Source organism: Chiloscyllium plagiosum, unplaced genomic scaffold, assembly GCF_037043375.1.
Source record: "Chiloscyllium plagiosum isolate Xiang-an unplaced genomic scaffold, Cpla_swu_hap1 HiC_scaffold_16, whole genome shotgun sequence".
Classification (NCBI taxonomy): Eukaryota; Metazoa; Chordata; class Chondrichthyes; order Orectolobiformes; family Hemiscylliidae; genus Chiloscyllium; species Chiloscyllium plagiosum.
The window spans coordinates 74493671-74513413 of NW_028270154.1; the positions used below are offsets into that span (position 1 = coordinate 74493671).

General features: G+C 43.1%; 1 protein-coding gene across 1 annotated transcript in view; it reads left to right on the forward strand.

Moving 5' to 3' along the window:
- The window catches only part of LOC122556776 (ran-binding protein 17-like), a 1080295-nt gene that overhangs the window by 919422 nt on the left and 141130 nt on the right, over positions 1-19743 (forward strand). The window contains exon 25 of the mRNA XM_043703926.2: positions 2925-3091. Within this exon, the coding sequence (XP_043559861.2) occupies positions 2925-3091 (167 nt within the window). The remainder of the gene's footprint in view (positions 1-2924; positions 3092-19743) is intronic.

Here is a 19743-nt window from a genome sequence, read left to right on the forward strand (position 1 = left end):
CTCTGCAATCTCCTCCCTTGCTTCCCAGAGAATCCTAGGATAAATACCATCAGGCCCAGGGGACTTATCTATTTTCACCCTTTCCAGAATTTCCAACACCTCTTCCCTCCATACCTAAGCCATCCATTCTAATTAATTGTGACTCAGTATTCACATTGGCAACAATGTCCTGTTCCTGAGTGAATACTGATGAAAAGTATTTATTCAGTGTCTCCCCAATCTCTTCAGCCTCCACACGCAACTTCCCACTACTATCCTTGACTGGACCTATTCCTACCCTAGTCATTCTTTTATTCCTGACATAACCATTTAGAGGAAAGAGCCAAGGCCAACCTTTTGAACAAGCCTATCTCAGCATCTGCCTGCCCCTGGCATTACTTTGGGCATGGCCATGCAGGTGGCAGGTTCAAACCTTGCCACCCATTTCCCCTCGCAACAAAAGCATTGTGGGAGTAGGAGGGGATGATAGGTTTGAGTTCAACTTGCTTTTGCTAAAGTAGAGGGAAGGATCCAGCCCAGTATTCAGGTAAATTTTGATGTGTTGGGAATGTTTGAATCAACTAGCTGTGCAATATAATCAAGCTATTCACATCATTGTATGTGTGTTGTGATAGAGTATGAATTCAGAATATTTTATATCTTTGTTGGACGATCTGCTGTTTTAATGCAATAAGGATATTATGCAATTAAATTGAAATGTGTGATCCAAATATCACCAGGTCTGTCCATTTAGATTGATTGAGTTAAATTCTATTTTTATTAAATTGAATTCCTGCAAGTAGGTGCTTTCAAAATCGCCTGTTCACTTGTCTGTGAAAACTATTAATCAGTGGCCTTGATTATTCTTTGCATTCATAGATCAGTAGCCTTTATGTAATATGACCCGGACCTGTTCAATGTTACTTCTTGACTAATTTGAATGCTAAAGAGTGATGCAATATTGAAGTTCACTTGGAATTATAAGGTCATACATAGGTGTCGGGCCATTGATTTCAAACAGGGGGAATTCCTTGATTGATTTTTAGGTACAGTGGATGAACTATGGAAACACCCATAAAATTGACATGTACTATTTATACCATTGTTCAATGGACCTTATAGCAACGTTATGGCAGACATGGGAGAACCATTGGTGTTTAATAATAATAACAGGAGGGATGATAAAATTAACAGCTGTGGGCTGAGGAGAAAGCTAAACTTGACACAATTAGAGGTGGGATGGGAGAGATATTGGCTCTTTGGAGGTTTACTGGTGTCCATCCAGAAGGGATGACAAGATCCAGGCAGCAATGAGAAGAGAGGAATTAGCAGCATCAAGACAAAGGGGAGAACAGTGGTCTGTCAAAACTGAGGGGAGGTTAAAGGTCTGACAGCAGGTGAGAACGTATGCTCACACTGATTTAATTGGAAATATTGAATGGCAGAATACCAGAATTCTGGTTATGGCCTATAAAAAAGTAATACCCTCTTCTTGATGTGTTGCAATGCTTCCTGTAACAAACATAGTTCCAATACACCTCTGTATCATTTTATCTAAACAAGTCAGCTCTGCCTGACAAATGGAAAAGACACGAAGCATCTTGCAGTCGACTTTCAGAGGTTCATTTTACATAAATTCCTCCCAGGCTTCCCTACCTTAATTTCCAATTTCCATCTGGGAAAGACCAGTAATAACAAACCACCCATTAAAGACTGAGGGAAAAGACCCCAACCAAGAGCACCTTGACCCAACTTAACCCCAGCGACCAGAAAAAATCTATTAAGTCCTTATACCTGTGTTCCTCTTAGTGCACCACATAGCGTTGCCATGTTGGGGTTTCTAAACTATGATCCATGAGCTAAAGCCAAAGCTATTCAACCTTGCAATCCTTGGTCCCTGATGCTGTGGCATACTGAAGAGCACCAAAGGAATGCTGAAGAATACTGATCAGAGTATGATAAGCATGAGAAGGGAAGTGAGGGGCACTGGGCTGAGAGTGAGATCTATGAAAGGAAGAATGAAGAACATTGAGATGAAGTGAAGAGTGGTAGAATAATAAGAATGAAGACCACCAGAATAATTGTGATTAGTGTAAGAGGAAGACTGAAAAATAAGGCGGACAGTGAGTGGCATCAGGATGAAAGTGAAGAATGTCAGTGGATGAATAAGGAGTACTGGAATTAGAGTGAAGATAAGTGGTAGAAAAAGTAACAGTGAAGAAGACTAGAAAAGTAGTGAGAAGGACCAGAAGATGAAAAGAATGAATGCTTTATAATGGGGAGCACTTGCAGATATAAGCATGGGATAGGTGACTGCAATGGAGATCAGGAATAATTGTCTACTGCTCCAAAAATCCCACTGCTTATTGGTGTGTGAAATCTTTTTTTATTAGTGTAGAAAGATTGAGAGATACATTGAAAATGTTTTGTTTTAATAAGAACAATAAAATTCCAAAACTTTTTATGAATCATAGATCGTTTTAATTAAATTTATTATTTGATAATGAGTGTCAATAGTAGTTTACTCACCAGTGTTCTTGAATTTGAGGTTCTGCATTGTCACTGTTAATGTGACCTGGGTCTACATGGTAAATAGCTGAAGTCTATTATAGGAAATGCTCAGAAACTGAGCTTTAGTTTGCTGTACTTCTGCTCCGCGATTGCCATGTAGTATTGGCTTCCCAAACTCCATGTATGAAGGTTATGATTCCAGCAAGCATGCTGAATCCATCAGAGTTAGAGGGATCAGTGCAAGTGTACCTCATTATCATGCTGCAATTCCATGGAACTTCCAGCACAAATCTGCTCATGACTGTGCCCCATGCATCTTATTTCCCAAAAATCTTTCCCAAGCCCCAGACATTGTTCTATTCACTCCCCTAGAAAACAGCTGATCTGTAAAAAAGGGTATTAAGAATTCTGATTGTCTTTCTGTTTTCCTGCAGATACTGAGATCTCATCTGCTTGCTGTGCAAGTTTGGATTATATCGTCACACACCTCTTCAAACAGCTGGCAAAAAGTAACAAAAAATCTCTGAGAATGAGACAGGTGGCACAAGAAGGGGAGCGATTGTTATGCACCATGCAGCAGAACCCAGAGATTCTACAACAGGTAACTGGCGTTTATTGAAATTGCCGAAACGGGTAATGTGAAGAGATTCCAGCATTGCATAATATAGGTTGCACTTTTACCCTATGTGCTTATAATGCCATTAAACCTTATTACACTAATGTCTGTTAATGAACATCCCTGCTATTGAAGACATTTACCATCTGAGAATACTCGTTCAGTCACCTTTCATTTTCACTGTATTTCAGTGATGCTTAATAACTGTGATTAATTTATTTTCATATTGATACATAAAAGCACCTCCAGCAAGATAAAAGATAAGATAAATCAGAACTCATTGAGTTGGTAACGCTAGGCCTAGGATTTATAAGACTCAGACTTCTTGGAGGAAAGGAAGAGTGAGAAATGGGGAAGTGATGGTTCAATGGTATTATCACTAAACCATTAATCCAGAAGCCAGGCTAATGTTCTAGGGACCGAGGTTCACATTTGAATTCAGTAAAAATCTGGAATTAAGAATCTAATGATAACCACGAAGCAACTGCCAATTGTCAGAAAAAACTCTGATTCACTCATGTCTGCCATCCTTACCTGGTTTCACTTACGTGTGATTCAGGTCCTACAGCAATGTGGTTGGTTCTCAACTGCCCTCTGAAATGGCTGAGCAAGCCACTCAGTTGTATCAACTGCAACGGAATCTGAATAAAGAAATTAAACTAAATGAACCATCTGGCATTAATCTAAGAAGTGACAAGGTGCCAAAATTGCGAGGGCTGTCTCATAGTCCAGGCAAGCAACAGGCTGACATAGTCATACATGCAGATTCATACCTTACAGACAGTATCCTAGACACCGTTTTCACCACCCCTGGATATGTCCAGTCCCTCCAACTAGACAGAACCAGCAGAGGTGGTGTAACATTTGTACGGTTGTACAGGGTCAGAAAAGAGTTGACCTAAGAGTCTTCAACATTTGACTTTGGACCCAATGAAGTCACATGGCATCAGGTCAAAAATAGGCGAGAAAACCTCCCGCTAATTCCCATGTATTGTCTTCCCTCGGCTGATGCATCAATACTCGTCTGTGTTGACCAACACTTGGAGGAAGCAATGAGGGTAGCAATGGCACAAAATATACTCTGGATGGGGGATTTTTATGTCCACCACCAAAATTGGCTTGGCAGCAGTACTACTGATTGTGCTGGCCATGTCCTCAAGGACATAGCTGCTAGACTGGGGCTGTGACATGTGAGGAGGTATCCAACAGAGGAAAAACATTCTTGACCTCATCCTTAGCAATCTCTCCGTCAACAGAGACAAGTAAGTTTGACTGCCGTACGGTCCTAGGGAAGACAAAGTCCCACCTTTGCATTGCGAATACCCTCCATCATGCTGTGGGGCACTGTCGCTGTGTTAAATGGGACAGACTTTGAACAGATCTAGCAAAACAAGACTGGGCATTCATGAGGCAGTGTGGGTCATCAACAGCATCAAAATTTTATTCCAACACAATCAGCAGTCTCATAATCAGGCATATCCCCCACTCTACCAATACCATCAAGCCAGGGGATCAACCCTGGTTCAATGGAGAATGCAGGAGACCATGCCAAGACCACCACTATGCATATATAAATATAAGGTGTCAACCTAATGAAACATAAAACAAGATTAAGGTTAAACTATTTTCAAAAATCTTCAGCCAGAAGTATCAAGTAGGAGATCATCCATCTTTGCCTTCTTCATTGGTCCTCAACATCACAGATGTGAGTCCTCAACCAATTCGATTCACTTCACATGATTTCAAGGAGCACTGGATACTGCAAAGACTATAGACCCAGACAACATTCTGTTAATAGTACTAAGGATTTGTGCTCTAAACATGCCATACCTTTAACCAAGCTGTTCCATTACAGCTAAAACACTACCATCCACTTGACAATGTGGAAAATTGCCCAGATATGTCCTGTACTCAAAAAGGACGACATATCCATCCTGGCCAATTACTATCCCTTCAGTCCACTTTTGATCATCAGTAAAGTGATGGAACGTGTCATCAATGATGCTATAAAGCAATATCTGCTCAGCAGTAACCTGCTTACTGACCTCCACTTTGGGTTCTGCTTGGGCCACTCAGCTCCTCACTTCATTATAGCCTTGGTTCAAACATGGGCAAAAGAGCTGAATTTAAGAGGTGAAGTGAGAGTTACAGCCCTTGACATCAAGGCCATGTTTGACCAAGTGTGACATCAAGGAAGTTTAGAGTTGAAAAGTGTGGCGCTGGAAAAAGCACAGCAGCTCTGGCAGCATCCAAGGAGCAGGAGAGTCAACATTTCGGGCATAAGCTTTTCATCAGGGGACTTTAGCAAACTGGAAATACTGGAAATCGGGGGGAAGACTCACTGCTGGTTGGAGTCATTCTAGGTGCATCCAATGATGGTTGTGGTTGTGCGAGGTCAGTCATCTCAGCTTTAGCACATCTCTGCAGGCTTCCTCAGGATAGTGTTCTAGGTCCATTCATCTTCAGCTCGTTCGTCAATGACCTTCATTCCATCATAAGATCAGAAATGGGAATGTTCACTGATTATAGCACAATGTTCAGCAGTATTTATGACTCCTCAGATATTGAAGTAGTCCATTCAAATACAGCAAGACCAGAGTAATAGCCAGGCTTGGTCTGAAAAGTGGCAAGTATCTCCAATCAAAGACAATCTAACCACTGCCCCTCAACGTTTAGTAGTGTTACTATCACTGAATGCTCCACTATCCACTTTTGAGGATGTAACTCTGAAGATGGACGAGGGAGATCCAGTAGATGTAGTGTACCTGGACTTTCAGAAAGCTTTTGATAAAGTCCCACATAGGAGGTTTAGTGAGCAAAATTAGGGCGCATGGTATTGGGTCAAAGTACGAACTTGGATTGAAAATTGGTTGGCTGACAGGAAACAAAGAGTAGTGATAAACGGCTCCATTTCAGAATGGCACACAGTGACCAGTGGGGTACCACAGGGATCAGTACTGGGACCGCAGCTTTTTACAATATGTGTTAATGATATAGAAGATGGTATTAGTAATAACATTAACAAATTTGCTGATGATACTAAGCTGGGTGGCAGGGTGAAATGTGATGAGGATGTTAGGAGATTACAGGATGACCTGGACAGGTTAGGTGAGTGGGCAGAGGCATGGCAGATGCAGTTTAATGTGGATAAATGTACAGTTATCCACTTTGGTGGCAAGAACAGGAAGGCAGATTACTACCTAAATGGAATCAATTTAGGTAAAGGGGCAGTACAACGAGATCTGGGTGTTCTTGTACACCAGTCAATGAAGGTAAGCATGCAGGTACAGCAGGTAGTGAAGAAGGCTAATAGCATACTGGCCTTCATAACAAGAAGGATTGATTATAGAAGCAAAGAGGTTCTTCTGCAGCTGTACAGGGCCCTGGTGAGACCATACCTGGAGTACTGTGTGCAGTTCTGGTCTCCAAATTTGAGGAAAGACATTCTGGCTATTGAGGGAGTGCAGCATAGTTCACGAGGTCAATTCCTGGAATGGCGGGATTACCTTACACTGAAAGACTGGAGCGACTGGGTTTGTATACCCTTGAGTTTAGAAGACTGAGAGGGGATCTGATTGAGACATATAAGATTATTAAAGGATTGGACACTCTGTTTCCGCTGATGGGTGAGTGCCAAACCAGAGGACACAGCTTCAAAATACGGGGTAGAACATTTAGGACAGAGATGAGGAGAAACGTCTTCACCCAGAGAGTGGTGGCTGTGTGGAATGCTCTGCCCCAGAGGGTAGTGGAGGTCCAGTCTCTGGAATCATTTAAGAAAGAGTTGGATAGAGCTCTCAAGGATAGTGGAATCAAGGGTTATGGAGATAAAGCAGGAACAGGATACTGATTACGGATGATCAGCCATGATCATATTGAATGGTGGTGCAGGCTCGAAGGGCAGAATGGCCTACTCCTGCACCTATTGTCTATTGTCAATATCTTGGGGTTACCATTAACCAAAACTTTTGACTGGATTCACTATATAAATACAGTGGTTACAAAAACAGGTCAGAGTCTAGGAATATTGCAGCAAGTCACTCATCTCCTCATGCTCCAAAGCCTGTCCACTATCTACAAGGCTCAAATCAGGAGTGCGATGGAATACTTGCCTGGATGGATGCAGCTTGAACAACACTCAAGAAATTTGTTACCATTCAGGACAAAGCAGCCTGCTTGTTTGGCATCATACCAAAAAATATCCACTCCCTCTATCACTGACTGTCAATAGCAGCAGTGTGATCTTTTACAAGCTGCACTACAGAAATTTACCAAAGATCCTTCGACAGCATCTTCCAAACCCACAATATCTACATCCCGAAATGCAAGGGCAGCAGCTACACAGGAACACCATGACTTGCAAGTTCCCCTCCAAGTCAATCATCATCCTGACTTGAAAATGTATTGCTGTTCCTTTATTGTCACTGGGTCAAAATCCTGGGATTCCCTGCCTAACAGCATGTGGGTCTCTTATAACACAGGACTACAGCAATTCAAGAAGGCAACCCTCCACCACTTTTTCAAGGGCAATAAATGCTGGCCCAGTAAGCGGCACCCATGTCCAGCAAGTGAATTTTTAAAATTCTATATTTTTGAGATCCTAAGAAGAAATTACTTTTAGTAAGAAATGGTTCAAAGTGGTTTGCTTCCAACACAGACACGTTGCAGGAAAGAGGAAGCATTTGGAGTACTATGTGCTTAAAAGTTGATTGAAACAGGAGGATGTGATGTCATTGTGTGAAATTGAGGATTGACATAGGAGAAGGATTATCTACTGTTTCAGTAGCACACTCATATAATTGATTTTATTTGATTTATTATAGTCACATGCACCAAGATACAGTGAAAAGTATTGTTTTGTATGCTATCCAGGCAAATCATATCTCACATAAGTACATCAGGGTAATTGAACAGAATGCAGACTATAATGTTCCAGCTCCTGAGAAGGTGCAGAGAAAGATCAACTTTAATAAATGAGAGGTCAATTAAAATGTCTGATAACTGTATGGAAGAAGTTCTTCTTGAATCTGTTGGTACATATTTTTAAACTTTTGTATCTCGTTTCCCCAACGGAAGAGTTTGGAAGAGCGTAGACCCTTGTGGGAGGGGGTCTGTGCTTATGTTGGCTACTTTCCGGTGCAACAGGAAGAAGAGACGGGGTCAATAGTCGGAAGGCTGGTTTGCATGATGGTTTGGGCTGCATTAACAACTCTAATTTGTTGTTTTGGGCAGAACAGTTGCTATACTAAACTGTAATGCATCCAGATAGGACACTTTCTATGGTGCATTTATAAAAATTGGCAAGAGTTATTGTGAATACCAAATCTCTTTAGCCTTCTGAGGAGGTAGAGGCAGTTGTGTGCTTTCTTGACCGCAGCATTGACATGGATTGACCAGGACAGATTGTTGGTAATGTTTACTGCTAGGAACTTAAAGCTGTCAATCATCTCCACCTCAGCAGCATTGATACAGACACTCCGCTTCCTGAAGTCAATGACCAGCTCTTTTGTTTTGCTGACATCGAAGGAGAGATTGTTATCTTTATACCATGCCACTTAGCTCACTGTCTCTTTCCTATACTCTGTCTCCTTGTTGCTTAAGATCTAATCCACAGCTGTGGTTATAATAAGCAAACTTGTATATGGAGTTAGGGCAGAATTTGGCCACACAGTCATGAGTGTATAAAGGTCATAGGAAGGGGCCGAGTACACAGCCTTGCATGGACCAGTGTTGAGGATTATTGTGGAGGAGGTGTCAATGGACATCCTTACTGATTGTGGTCTGTGGATCAGGAAGTTGAGGATCCAGTTTCAGAGAGGGGAGCAGAATCCTAGGTTTTGGAGTTTGGAGATGAATTAACTTGTAATTATGTTGTTAAAGGCAAAGCTAAAATCAATAAATAGGAGTCTGATGTGGATATCCTTGTTATTCAGAGGTTCCAGGAATGAGTGAAGGGCCAGAGAGTTGGTGTCTCCCATGGACCTGTTGCAATGGCTAGCAAATTGTAGTGGATCATAGCAGTCTAGGAGGCTGGAGTTGATGTGTGCCATTACTAACCTTGCAAAGCACTTCATAATGGTTGATGTCTGAGCCTCCTGGTGATAATCATTAAGGCACACTGCCTGATTTTTCTTTGGCAAAGGGATAATCGTGGTCTTCTTTAAGCAGGTAGGAAACTCAGATCGGAGTAAGGAGAGATTAAAAATGTCTGCGAATACTCCGAAAAGCTGGTCTGGGACTCCATCCGGGCCAGTTGCTCTCTGTGGGTTCAATCACCAGGAGGCGATTCTGTGACAATAACTGTGGATACATGTGCACCTGAGGCTGTCAAAGCAAGTGACATCATTTCACTGACCTTCACAATTCTGCTCTACATGTGACATGTTACATCGTATAAGCCTCATACTTGACAGCCATGAGTTCACATCCCATCATGATAGCAGAGGGGAGTTTAAGTCTTTCAATACATATCAGGAATGCAAAGCGATGCTTGGTAATCGCAATTCAAGAAACTCAGTTGTCATTAAAAACCCATCTTTTATCTGACATCCTTGCACAGTCTGATGTTTATGCATCTCCAGACTGACAAGAAAGTGGTTAATTCTTAACTGTCCTCTGAAATAGCTCAGAAGTCACTCAATTATATTGAACCACTTCAGAGGATTTGAATATGCAAAAAAATCAGATGGACCACATGACATCAGATGAACCCTGGCAGCGGAATTAACAAGGACAGACTCTTAGCAATCGACCCTGCAAACACCTCCTCCTTAACACCCGGTGACTTGTGCCAAATTAGGAACAGCTATCCCACAGTCAGGTCAAACAACATCCAGACACTCTTACTCACCAGATATTATGCTACTGCCATCCCTTGGTAGTATTCCTTGGTATGTCCTGTCCTGTTGGCAGGGTAAACCTACCAATTGTAGCACATTGGTGAACAATTGGGAAGGCGGGACCCTTGGACTCCTCAACATTATCGTGTAGATATCTCTTAGCATCAAATCAGACATTGGCATGGAGATTTCCTGCTACTCACTATTTTGACCTCAGCTGATGAACAACTTGGAAAGAGGCATTGAGAGTAGTTAAGGCAGAAATCTCCAGGATAACCATCACTGTCAAAGTCATTACAGAGAATAAAAGTTACCTGGCTGGCAAAGAAAGAAGGAAACAGAACATCAAGAGTTGAGAAGTAGCTTTTGACGGTTTCAGGGAGAATTAAGTGAACTGAAGGAACTGAGTAAAGTTTAACAATGATGTATCATTGTTGAGCATGCTCTGTGGGTGATCTTTTCTGCAGTTCTGTACTATAAATAGTCTTCCAAATTGTGTTTTGATCATATTGCTTCTAGTTTGTTAAAGCCAAAAAACTTGAGATTTTCTGTGATACTTCCAGCTAAAGGTTATCAATCTCTACAACAAAGATGCTGTTGGCCATCATCAGCAGCAGAATTATATTTAACCAGAATCCATAACCTCATCCATCACTCTACCACCTACCAAGAGATCACCCCAGTTCAATGAAGAGTGCAGAATGACTGGAGTATCATCAGGCATACATAAAACTGAAATATCAATCTAATGTGAATCTACAGTAAAGGACTACATGCATGCAATAGAGAGCTATGCATTGCCACGAACAGCAGATCCAATTTAAACTCTGCAGTCTTGCCAGTTCTAGCCATGAATGGTGGTGGACAATTTAATAATTACTGATGGCGACCAAGAATGTGAGCGTAAAGGTCAAGGATGAAACATTTGCAACCATCTTCAGCCTAAAGTACCAAGTGGATGAGCCATCTTGTTCTCTTCCTTCAGTCCTCAGGATCCTATATGCCCATTCTCAGTCAATTTGATTCACTCCACTAAAAGTGAAGAAATAATTTAAGACCCCGAATGCAACAGCAGTCCTATCCCTATTCCAGCTGTAGTCCTGAAGACTTGTGCCAGAACCAGCTGTTCCCTTATCTAAAATTTTCCAGTCAATCTACCTGCCTGAAATAAAGCAGGAAAAATTTAATGCAATTTATTATTGCCCACGCATTCCAGCTACATGCTTAAGATGTTGGATTTCCAACTGAGGAAACAAATTTTCTTTGCCCAGCTCAAAGAAGGCACCCAAATGAGAAGAGGACAAAGGAAGCATTTAAAAGACTCACTGAAGGCTTCTTTCAAGAATTGCAACTGTGGAATTTAATCCTTAGCACAGAGGATATTGAGAAAGGACATGATTTAAATATATAAAATTATGAGGGACACGAAGAAATCTCTTTTGGGGTAGAAGTGACCTGTACTAGAAGGACGGATTGCACCTAAATTGGAAGGGGATTAATATACTGGCAGGGAAATTTGCAAAAACTGCTTGGGAGGATTTAAACTAGTAAGGTGGGGGGGTATGACCCAGGGAGATAGTAAGGAAAGAGATTGATCTCAGACGGGTATAGCTGAGAACAGAAGTGAGTCAAACAGTCAGGGCAGGCAGGGACAAGGTAGGACTAATAAATTAAACTGCATTTATTTCAATGCAAGGGGCCTAACAGGGAAGGCAGATGAACTCAGGACATGGTTAGGAACATGGGACTGGGACATCATAGCAATTACAGAAACATGGCTCAGGGATGGGCAGGACTGGAAGCTTAATGTTCCAGGATACAAATGCTACAGGAAGGTAGAAAGGAAGACGAGAGGAGGGGGAGTGGCAATTTTGATAAGGGATAGCATTACAGCTGTGCTGAGGGAGGATATTCCCAGAAATGCATCGAGGGAAGTTGTTTGGGTAGAACTGAGAAATAAGAAAGGGATGATCACCTTATTGGGATTCTATTATAGACCCTCCAATAGTCAAAGGGAAATTGAGAAACAAACTTGTAAAGAGATTAGATTAGATTAGATTTAGATTACATTACAGTGTGGAAACAGGCCCTTCGGCCCAACAAGTCCACACCAACCCGCCGAAGCGCAATCCACCCATACCCCTACATTTTACCCCTTACCTAACACTACGGGCAATTTAGCATGGCCAATTCACCTGACCTGCACATCTTTGGACTGTGGGAGGAAACCGGAGCACCCGGAGGAAACCCACGCTGACACGGGGAGAACGTGCAAACTCCACACAGTCAGTCGCCTGAGGCGGGAATTGAACCCGGGTCTCAGGCGCTGTGAGGCAGCAGTGCTAACCACTGTGCTACCGTGCCGCCCACAAATCTCAGCTGTCTGTAAGAATAATAGGGTAGTTATGGTAGGGAATTTTAATTTTCCAAACATCGACTGTGACTGCCATAGTGTTAAAGGTTTAGATGGAGCGGAATTTCTAAAGTGTGTACAAGACAATTTTCTGATTCAGTATGTGGATGTATCTACTAGAGAAGGTGCAAAACTTGACCTACTCTTGGGAAATAAGGCAGGGCAGGTGACTGAGGTGTCAGTGGGGGCCAGCGACCATAATTCTATTCGTTTTAAAATAGTGATGGAAAAGGATAGACCAGATCTAAAAGTTGAAGCTCTAAATTGGAGAAAGGCCAATTTTGACGGTATTAGGCAAGAACTTTCGAAAGCTGATTGGAGGCAGATGTTCGCAGGTAAAGGGACGGCTGGAAAATGGGAAGCCTTCAGAAATTAGATAACAAGAATCCAGAGAAAGTATATTCCTGTCAGGGTGAAAGGGAAGGCTGGTAGATATAGGGAATATTGGATGACTAAAGAAATTGAGGGTTTGGTTAAGAAAAAGAAGGAAGCATATGTCAGGTATAGACAGGACAGATGGAGTGAATCCTTAGATGAGTATAAAGAAAGTAGGAGTATACTTAAGAGGAAAATCAGGAGGGCAAAACAGGGCCATGAGATAGCATTGGCAAATAGAATTAAGGAGAATCCAAAGGGTTTTTACAAATAGATTAAGGACAAAAGGGTAACTAGCGAGAGAATAGGGCCCCTCAAAAATCAGCAAGACGGCCTTTGGGGAGAGCCACAGAAAATGGGGGCGATACTAAATGAATATTTTACATCAGTATTTACTGTGGAAAAGGATATGGAAGATATAGACTGTAGGGAAATAGATGGTGATATCTTGCAAAATGTCCAGATTATAGAGGAGGAAGTGCTGGATGTCTTGAAATGGTTAAAGGTGGATAAATCCCCAGGACCTGATCAGGTGTACCCGAGAACTCTGTGGGAAGCTAGAGAAGTGATTGCTGGGCCTCTTGCTGAGATATTTGTATATCGATAGTCACAGGTGAGGTGCAGGAAGACTGGAGGTTGGCAAACGTGGTGCCACTGTTTAAGAAGGGCGGTAAAGACAAGCCAGGGAACTATAGGGTGAGCCTGACCTCAGTGGTGGGCAAGTTGTTGGAAGGAATCCTGAGGGACAAGATGTACATGTATTTGGAAAGGCAAGGACTGATTAGGGACTGGCTTTGTGTATGGGAAATCATGTCTCACAAACTTGATTGAGTTTTTTGAAGAAGTAACAAAGATGATTGATGAGGGCAGAGCAGTAGGTGTGATCTATATGGACTTCAGTAAGGCATTCAACAAGATTCTCCATGGGAGACTGATTAGCAAGGTTAGATCTCATGGATTACAGGGAGAACTAGCCATTTGGATACAGAACTGACACAAAGGTAGAAGACAGAGGGTGGTGGTGGAGGGTTGTTTTTCAAACTGGAGGCCTGTGATCAGTGGAGCGCCACAAGGATTGGTGCTGGGTCCTCTACTTTTTGTCATTTACATAAATGATTTGGATGGGAGCATAAGAGATACAGTTAGTAAGTTTGCAGATGACACCAAAATTGAAGATGTAGTGGACAGCAAGAAGGTTACCTCAGATTACAACAGGATCTGGGCCAGATGGGCCAATGGGCTGAGAAGTGGCAGATGGAGTTTAATTCAGATAAATGCAAAGTGCTGCATTTTGGGAAAGCAAATCTTAGCAGGACCTATACACTTAATGGGAAGGTCCTAGGGAGTGTTACTGAACAAAGAGACCTTGGAGTGCAGGTTCATAGCTCCTTGAAAGTGGACTCGCAGGTAGATAGGATAGTGAAGAAGGTGTTTGGTATGCTTTCCTTTATTGGTCAGAGTATTGAGTACAGGAGTTGGGAGGTCATGTTGCGGCTGTACAGGACATTGGTTAGGCCACTGTTGGAATATTGCGTGCAATTCTGGTCTCCTTCCTATCAGAAAGATGTTGTGAAACTTGAAAGGGTTCAGAAAAGATTTACAAGGATGTTGCCAGGGTTGGAGGATTTGAGCTACAGGGAGAGGCTAAACAGGTTGGGGCTGTTTTCCCTGGAGCGTCCGAGGCTGAGGGGTGACCTTATAGAGGTTTACAAGATTGAGGGGCATTGATAGGATAAGTAGACAAACTCTTTTCCCTGGGGTCAGGGAGTCCAGAACTAAAGGGCATAGGTTTAGAGTGAGAGGGGAAAGATATAAAAGAGACCTAAGGGGCAACCTTTTCACACAGAGGGTGGTACGTGTATGGAATGAGCTGCCAGAGGATGTGGTGGAGGCTGGTACAATTGCAACATTAAAGAGGCAGTTGGATGGGTATATGAATAGGAAAGGTTTGGAGGGATGTGGGCCGGGTGCTAGCAGGTGGGACTAGATTGGGTTGGGATATCTGGTCGGCATGGACAGGTTGGACCGAAGGGTCTGTTTCGATGCTGTACATCTCTATGACTCTAAATGTTCCCCTTGATGGAGAGATCAATGACCAGGGGACATAGATTTAAGGTAAGGTGTAGAAGATTTAGGGGAGATGTGGGGATAAATAATATCACCCAAGGATGATGAGAATCTAGAACTTACTACCTATAAGGGTTTAGAAGCAGAAACTCTCACAACATTTAAGATCTATTTAGACATGTGCTTTTGATGCCAAACATGCAAGACTATGAGCCCAAAGTTGGAAAATGTGATCAGAATAATTAAGTGCTTGTTTTTGACTAGCATGAGCATGATGGATTGAAGGGCCCTTTTCTGTGTGGCAGATCTCTATGACTGTACAACATAGATAATATCAAACACTTCCTTTGGCCTTTTTTCATTGGCTGCCTTCCTTGAGCTGGGCAAAGAAAATTTGTTTCCTCACTTGGAACTCAAACAGAGAACATAGAACAATACAGTGCAAAACAGGCCCTCCAGCCCTTGATGTTGTGCCGACCTGTGAACTATTCTCAGCTCGTCCCCGTACGCTATCCCATCATTATCTATGTGCTTACCCAAGGATTGTTTAAGTCTCCCTAATGTAGCTGAGTTAACTACATTGGCAGGTAGGGCATTCCACGCCCTTACCACTCTCTGAGTAAAGAACCTGCCTCTGACACCTGTCTTAAATCTACCATCCCTCAATTTGTAGTTATGCCCCCTCATACAAGGTAACATCATCATCCTAGGAAAAAGACTTTCACAGTCTATCCTATCTAATCCTCTGATTATCTTGTATGTCTTTATCAAATCCCCTCTTAGCTTTTTTCTTTCTAATGAGAACAGACCCAAGTCTCTCAGCCTTTCCTCTTAAGATCTTCCCTCCAGACCTGGCAACATCCTGGTAAATCTCCTCTGTACCTTTTCCAATGCTTCCACATCTTTCCCGAAACATGGGGACCAGAACTGTACACATTATTCCAAGTGTGGCCGCACTAGTGTTTGTATAGTTACAGCATGATATTGTGGCTCCGGAACGTAATCCCTCTACCAGTGAAACATAACACACCGTATGCCTTCTTAACAGCACTATCAACCTGGGTGGCAACTTCCAGGGGTCTATGTACATGGACTCCAAGATCCATCTACACATCCACACCACCAAGAGTCTTTCCATTGACCCAGTACTCTGCCTTCCTGTTATTCTTCCCAAAGTGCATTTCCTCACATTTAGCTGCATTGAACTCCATTTGCCATCTCTCCGCCCAATTCTGCAGTTTATCCAAGTCCCCTTGCAACCTGTAACATTCTTCCACACTGTCCACTACACCACCGACTTTAGTGTCAGCTGCAAATTTACTAATCCATCCACCTATGCCTGTGTCTAAATCATTTATAAAAATGACAAAGAGCAGTGGTCCCAAAACAGATCCTTGTGAACTCCAGGCTGAATATTTTCCATCAACCACCACTTCTTTCAGAAAGCCAGTTTCTAATCCAAACTGATAAATCACCCTCAATCCCATGCCTCTGCATTTTCTCCAACAGCCTACTTATATGGAACCTTATCAAAGGCTTGACTGAAGTCCATGTATACCACATCAACTGCCAACCCTCATCTACGTGCTTGGTCACCTTCTCAAAATACTCAATGAGGTTTGTGAGACACGACCTGCCCTTGACGAAACCATGTTGACTACCTGAAATCAAATTGTTGTTTACTGGAGGATTATAAATCTTATCTCTTATAATCCTTTCCAAAACCTTTCCTACAACAGAAGTAAGGCACGGTGGCACAGTGGTTAGCACTGCTGCCTCACAGCTGCCTCACAGCGCCAGAGACCCGGGTTCAATTCCCGCCTCAGGCGACTGACTGTGTGGAGTTTGCACGTTCTCCCCGTGTCTGCGTGGGTTTCCTCCGGGTGTTCCGGTTTCCTCCCACAGTCCAAAGAGGTGCAGGTCAGGTGAATTGGCCATGCTAAATTGCCCGTAGTGATCGGTAAGGAGTAAATGTAGGGGTATGGGTGTGTTGCGCTTCAGCGGATCGGTGTGGATTTGTTGGGCTGAAGGGCCTATTTCAACACTAAGTAATCTAATCTAATCTAAGACTCACTGGTCTATAATTACCTGGATCATCTCTACTGCCCTTCTTGCAATCCTCCGGTCCTCTGGTACTCAACCTGTAGACAATGATGACTCAAATATCAAAGCCACAGGTTCTGCTATCTCCTCCCTAGCTTCCCAGAGAATCCTCGGATAAATCCCATCCGGCCCAGGGGACTTGTCTATTTTCACTCCTTCTAGAATTGAAGGAGTGAATAACACCTGTTCATAACTAACCTCAATCCTTTCTAATCTAATATCTTGTACCTCATTCTTCTCCTCTACAATATCCTCCTTTTCCTGAGTGAAAACTGATGAGAAATGTTTGTTAGCACCTCTCCGATCTCCACAGTGTTCACACTCAACTTCCCACTTCTGTCTTTGGCTAGCCCTATTCCTCACATATCTATAGAAAGCTTTAGGGTTCTCCTTTATTCTATTTGCTAAAGACTGCTCGTGTCCTCTCTATGCTCTTCTTAACTCTCTCTTTAAATCCTTCCGAACTGATCTGTAACTCTCCATCGTCTCATTTGAACCATCTTGCCTCATCAACACATAAGCCTCTTTCTTCTTCTTAACAAGAGATGCAATTTCCATAGTAAACCACAGTTCCCTTACCTTATCATTTCTCCCTGCCTGACAGGGACATACTTATCAAGGACATGCAATATCTGTTCCTTAAACCTGCTCCTCATTTCCATTGTCTGCATTCCCCTGCATTTTGCTACCCCATTCTATGCATCCTAATTCTTGCCTAATCGCATTATAATTGTCCTTGCCCCATCGATAACTCTTGACCTGTGGCATGTACTTATCCCTTTCCATCACATAACTGAATTATGGTCACTCTCTCCAAAGTGCTCACCTACAACTAACTCAAACACCTGGCCTGGTTCATTACCAAGCACCAGATCCAATGTGGCCTCCCCTCTTGTCGGCCCTTCGATATACTGTGTCAGGAAACCCTCCTGTACACATTGGACAGAATATGATTCATCTGACGTACTAGAATTATAGCATTTCCAGTCAATGTTGGGGAAGTTAAAGTCCCCCATAATGACCACCCTGTTCCTTTCGCTCCTATCCAGAATAATTTTGCCAATCTTCTCTTCCACCTCCCTGGAACTCTCTGGAGGCCTATAAAAAACTCCAAGCAGTGTGACCCCCTCCTGTCCTAACCTCAGCCCACACTACCTCAGTAGACAAGTCCTCGTCAAAAGTTCATTCAGCCACCTTTATACTATCCTTCATTAACACGGCCACACCTCCCTCTTTCTTACCGCCTTGCCTGTTCTTAATGAAAGATCTAAATCCTGGAACCTGCAACATCCATTCCTTACTCTGCTCTATTCATGTCTCCGAAATGGCCACAACACCGAAGTCCCAGGTATCTATCCATGCTGTAAGCTTACCTACCTTATTACGGATACATCTGGCGTTGAAGTAGACACACTTCAATCCAAACTACATCTCAGGTTCCCATCCCCCTGCTGAGCTAGTTTAAACCCACCTGAATAGCACGAGCAAATTTCCTACGCAGGATATTAGTACCCCTCTGGTTCAAGTGAAGACCGTCCTGTTTGTACAGGTCCCACCTTCCCCAGAATGAGACCCAATTATCCAAGTACCTGAAACCCTCCCTCCTGCACCATCCTTGCAGCCACGTGTTTGGCTGATATCTCTCCCTATTCCTTGCCTCGCTGTCACGTGGCATGGGTAATAAACCAGAGATAACAACTCTGTTTGTTCTCGCTCTCAGCTTCCATACGAGCTCCCTGAAATCCTGCCTTACATCCCTATCCCTCTTTCCATTTATGTTGTTGGTACCTACATGGACCACGCTCTCTCTTCAGGACCCCAAAGATATGATCCGAAACATTGTGAATCCTGGCACCTCGGAGGCAACACACCAACCACGAGTCTCGATCGTTCCCAACACACCTTCTATCTGACCCTCTAACTATTGAGTCCCCAATGACTAACACTCTCCTCCTTTCCCTACTTCCCTTCTGTGGAACAGGGGCAGGCTCTGTGCCAGAGACCTGGGCCCCACTGCATACCCCTGGTAAGTCCACCCCCGCCCCCCCAACAACAGTATCCAAAACGGTATACATGTTTTTCAGGGAACAAACACAGGGGATCCCTCCACTGACTGTTTCTTACCCCTTCGAACAGTCACCCAGCTTTCTTAATGCCTAGGAGTAACTACTTCCCTATAACTCTTATCTATCACATCCTCTGCCTCCCGAGTGATCCAAAGTTCATCCAGCTCCAGTTCCCGAACATGGTCTTGGAGGAGCGAGAGTTGGGTGCACTTCCTGCAGATGTACTTCGATGGGACACTCATGGCATCCCTCACCTCAAACAACATGCAGGAGGAACATTCCTCTCCCTGCACTGCCATCCCTTATCACAAAGTAAAAAAAGAAGAGACGCTTACTGATGTGTCCCTGGTCTTTAAGGTTAGAGGAGGTGGTTGGGTGGGAGGCCCTACAAAGGTAGGGTCTCGGGTTTAGAAAACACTGACTTATATAGCTGGATAGAAATAAAAAGAAGTCATTTCTTTACCAGAAACTTCTGCTCTCTGATTTCAAATATAAAAGCTCAAATCCGTGACTCACTGCTCCCGGCAGGCCCCTGGTCCAAGCTCCCGCCCTTTGAGTTGATACTGCTGCTGAAAAACAGAAATGGAGGACTCCCGCAAGGTAAGTTTTAAAGGTTCAAGCACATAGCTGGACTGTTCATTCAATAATAGATTGCTTTGGAATTTTCCCACTTACATGGAAGGGACATAATGGCAATTTTCCACATGGTCAGGTAGTTACTGGTATCGTAGATTTACTGGAAGACCTTCGATAAAGGAACAGCTAGTTTTGGCA